The 4,297-nt window shown below is 47.1% G+C and overlaps 1 protein-coding gene across 1 annotated transcript in view; it reads right to left on the reverse strand.

The window, feature by feature from the left end:
- LOC112551217 (elastase-1-like) overlaps positions 1 to 4,297 on the reverse strand; it is a 36,361-nt gene that overhangs the window by 2,174 nt on the left and 29,890 nt on the right. The window contains exon 5 of the mRNA XM_025210970.1: positions 346 to 509. Within this exon, the coding sequence (XP_025066755.1) occupies positions 346 to 509 (164 nt within the window). The remainder of the gene's footprint in view (positions 1 to 345; positions 510 to 4,297) is intronic.

Raw genomic sequence — 4,297 nt, forward strand, 5'->3', positions numbered from 1 at the left:
CGACCACCTTGGGTGTAAGTAAATAATCTTTTCAATCAACCATTACGCCTCCGTGACTGATTCTAGCTTGAGCGTACCATACCGCGCCGCGGTTTTCTCCGGCCCCGCGTGCCCGGGCTGCTGGCCACAGCCTGTGTGCACAAAGACGGGCCCGGCTCGCCCCCGAGATCGGGAGCCGGCCCGCACACTTGGAAAACGCTGCATATGCAACTTCATAGAGAACACTGCTCTAGAAGACAGAGGCAGCCACAGGCAATTCTGTGGAAAATCCCAAAACTGCCTGGTGGCTGAACTTAACATACTGAACTTTTTAGAGAGTTTGAATTAGCAGTTGATTTTTCGTACCTGGCAGGCAGCAGGAGGTCCACCAGCATCCCTGAATCCAGCACAGATCATTGACTGTCGGACTCTGTCTCCCCAGAACTTCTGCAGGCGACACGTGTTGAAATCTATGACTGGTAACTTGGCCTGATTCAAAACTCCAGACAAAGTCAGGTTTTTATTCCCACCTTAAACAGATAAAACAGATGAGAAAAGTGAACATGAAGAACACTTCCAAATTTGTTGTGAACATTTCAAAGGCCACTTAACAGCATTCATGTATACTGTAGCAGGGCACTAGGATGCCTGGTACTAGAAATGCTGGGATAACTCTTCAGGTGCTGGTTTCCAAGGCAACAAAAAGGAGCTAATGGCTTACACCTGCCTAGCCAGCTGAAGAAAGGGGCAGGGCCTGGCCCCTATATAAAGCACAGGCAGGAGGCCAGAGGCAGTTCCCTGCCAGCTGCCAAAGAGGAAGGAGCTTTCTCACAGAAGGGATAGAGTATTTCCTGGTAGGCTTGGGCATTGTTATGGCCAAGTGGCTTCTGTTTAAGTTATAGTCAATTGGCTTGTATTTTGTGTTGCTGTTTATAACCGGTGGTTTGGGTGAGGCTATAAGGGGATGGAGGAGGCCTCATAGGGGACTTACGGCAGAGTGAGGACCCCAGCCCCAGTGTGGGCACAGAGAGCCCCAGGAGAGGGGCAGTGTATGGAGGAGGCCCCTGTGAGAAGGGCGGCACTTGCAGAGAAGAGCCCAGTGAGAGACAGGGCCACGGAGGTCCCAAGCGCCAGAGGAGTGTAGGACAAGACAGTGTTGTACCCGCATGGCCCACAGGGCTTGGGTACACAGAACACTAGAAGCAGGAGAACTGTAGCCAAGCAAAAGCAAGGTAGCCTCCCTATAAAGAACTACCATACAATCAAAGTCGTGGCAGGCGAGAATAGGAGGGTGGAAGTCTGACGCTTGGCACAGTAAAGGAGGTGACAGGGGAGAGCACAGCAACCCTGACGTTGCTCCTGCCACACATACATTTTGTGATCTTGGCCTTTGTTTTAGAGGAGTGGATTCCCCCCATGCTTTCTTTTTTAACTAATTAACATTAATTTTGTTATCCATTCCACAAACATAACACACTATGACACTACTTCTCTCGCAGTATGAAATTATAATGTTCTGTTATGAAAGGATCTAACTACACCTTTAGGGCAGGGCCATGGCATGACAGCTCATAACAAGAGGCTTGCACTTGCTTTACCTGGTCTAGGTAAAGAAATTCCAGTGTTATCAATATGGCATAGGCATAATTTGGTATGCAAGATCTTTGGGATAGGGCGTTCATGTTCAATATGTTAGTAATGTGCTTGGCACAGATCCTGACTGGAACCTCAAGGCAATATCTAATTATAAAAATGTAAGTACAGAAAACCAAGGGAAAACCTTAAACTAACCTGAGGGGTTGTCGTGCCAATATCCAGGTATGTACGCATTTAACCACCAGCTCCTACAAAATATATTGTAAACTGCTTGAAGCAGGGACCATCAGCTTCTTCTGTGTTCGTATAAAACCTAGCGGAGAGAGGTCCAGGTCCATAACTGAGACTTCTAGGCTATGGAGAGTTCTTGCATTTATGCTGGAAGAAACACTTTTCTCCCAGCACCAAAAGGTGGTATACAGCCATTCAAAAGGGTTTTCATGCAAGGAAGTTTGGTCTTTTACACAAAAAAAGAGCAGTTCAAATAAGGAAGTTCTCTCAAGTTTTTCTAGTGCAGCTTTTAACAACTGTATATTTCTCTTGGCGGGGGGGAGGGAGAGCACCATCTCCACAATGGCCCAGCCAGTGCCAAACTTTCAGGAAGTCTTTCAAGGGCCCTTGTTGCCTCTGCTTGAACAAAGCCTAGACTATTCCAGGAGTCATGGGGTTGTTTATGCCATGGTGCCAATGCCCCTCAGCAGGTCATCTCATGTTTGTGCAAGGGACAGGGGGCATTCCCTGTACTCTTCCACCTCCCCCCCCCCTCCTCCATCCATGGCTCTAACTTTCCCCATAGTTTGACCTATCCCATATGTCCCTGGGACACATCAAGCCATGAGATGATCAGCAGAGCCCAGTGGGAGTGGACCAGCCTGAGGGGGAAAGGAGTCCAGGAGAGCTGGTTGTATTTTAAAGAAACCTTACGGAGGGTGCAGGAACAAACCATCCCAATGTGCTGGAAGAATAGCAAATGTGGCAAGCAACCAGCTTGGCTTAGCAGAGAGCTCTTCAGTGAATTTAAACATAAAAAAGGAAGCTTACAATAAGTGGAAGCTTAGACAAACAACTTGGGAGGAGTATAAGAATATTGCTCAGGCATGCACGGATGAAGTCAGGAAGGCCAAAGCGCAGTTGGAGTTGCAGCTAACAAGGGACGTGAATGGTAACAAGAAGGGTTTCTACAAGTATATTAGGAACAAGAGGAAGGTCAGGGAAAGTGTGGGTACCTTACTGAATGGGGGAGACAACTTAGTGACAGATGAGGAGGAAAAGGCTGAAGTACTCCAATGCTTTTTTTTTTTTTTTTTTTTTTACCTCGGTCTTCACAGGCAAGGTCAGATCCCAGACTACTGCACCAGGTAGCACAGTTTGTGGGGAAGATGAGCAGCCCACAGTGGTGAAAGAACAGGTTAGGGACTATTTAGAAAAGCTGGACATGTACAAGTCCATGGCACAGGATGCAATGCATCCAAGGGTGTTGAGGGAGTTGGCTGATGTGATTGTAGAGCTCTTGGCCATTATCTTTGAAAACTTGTGGCGATCGGGGGAGGTCCCAGATGATTGGGAAAGGGCAAATATAGTGCCCATCTTTAAGAAAGGGAAAAGAAAGATCTGGGGAACTACAGACCAGTCAGCCTCACCTCAGTCCCCAGAAAAAATCATGAAGCAGGTCCTCAAAGAATCCATTTCTAAGCACTTGGAGAAGAAGAAGGTGATTAGGAACAGTCAGCATGGATACATCAAGGGCAAATCATGCCTGACCAACCTGACTGCCTTCTATGATGAGAAAAGTGGCTCTGTGGATATGGGGAAAGCAGTGGATGTGATATACCTTGACTTCAGCAAGGCTTTTGATACTGTCTCCTACAGCATTTTTTGCAAGCAAGCTAAGGAACTATAGGTTGGATAAATGGACTGTAAGGTGGATAGAAAGTTGGCTGGATTGTTGGGCTCAACGGGTAGTAATCAATGGTTCAATGTCTAGTTGGCAGCCAGTATCAAGTGGAGTGCCCCAGGGGTTGATCCTGGAGTCAGTTTTGTGCAATATCTTCATTAACAATCTGGAAGATGGGACAGATTGCACCCTGAGCAAGTTAGTGGATGACACCAAGCTTCAGGGTGTAGTAGATGCACTGCAGGACAGGGCTAGGATTCAGAGTGACCTAGACAAATTGGAGGGTTGAGGATAGTAATTATTCTGCACTGTTGAGGCCACATCTGGAGTACTGTCTGGTTTTGGGCCCCCCACTATAGAAAGGATTTGGACAAGTTGGAGAGAGTCCAGCAGAAGGCAATGAAAATGGTGAGGAGATTGGGGGAAATGACTTCTGAGGAGAAGCTGAGGGAACTGGGTTTATTTAGTTTGCAGAAGAGAAGAAGGGGAGGTGGGATTTGAAAGCAGCCGTCAACTACCTGAGGGGTGGTTCCAACAAGGATGGAACTAGACTGTTCTCAGCGGTAACAGATGACAGAACAAGGAGCAATGGTCTCAAGTTGCAACAAGGGAGGTTTAAGTTGGATATTAGGAAAAACTCTTACTAGGAGGGTGGTAAAAAAAGCACTGGAACAGGTTACCTAGAGATGTGATAGAATCTCCATCCTTGGAGGTTTTTAAGGCCTGGCTTGACAAAGCCCTCATTGGATATAGTTGAGGATGGTCCTGCTTTGAGCAGGGTGTTTGAACTAGATGACCTCCTGAGGTCCCTTCCAACTCCTATTTTTT

Source organism: Alligator sinensis, unplaced genomic scaffold (genome assembly GCF_000455745.1).
Source record: "Alligator sinensis unplaced genomic scaffold, ASM45574v1 scaffold374_1, whole genome shotgun sequence".
In the NCBI taxonomy this organism is placed as follows: Eukaryota; Metazoa; Chordata; order Crocodylia; family Alligatoridae; genus Alligator; species Alligator sinensis.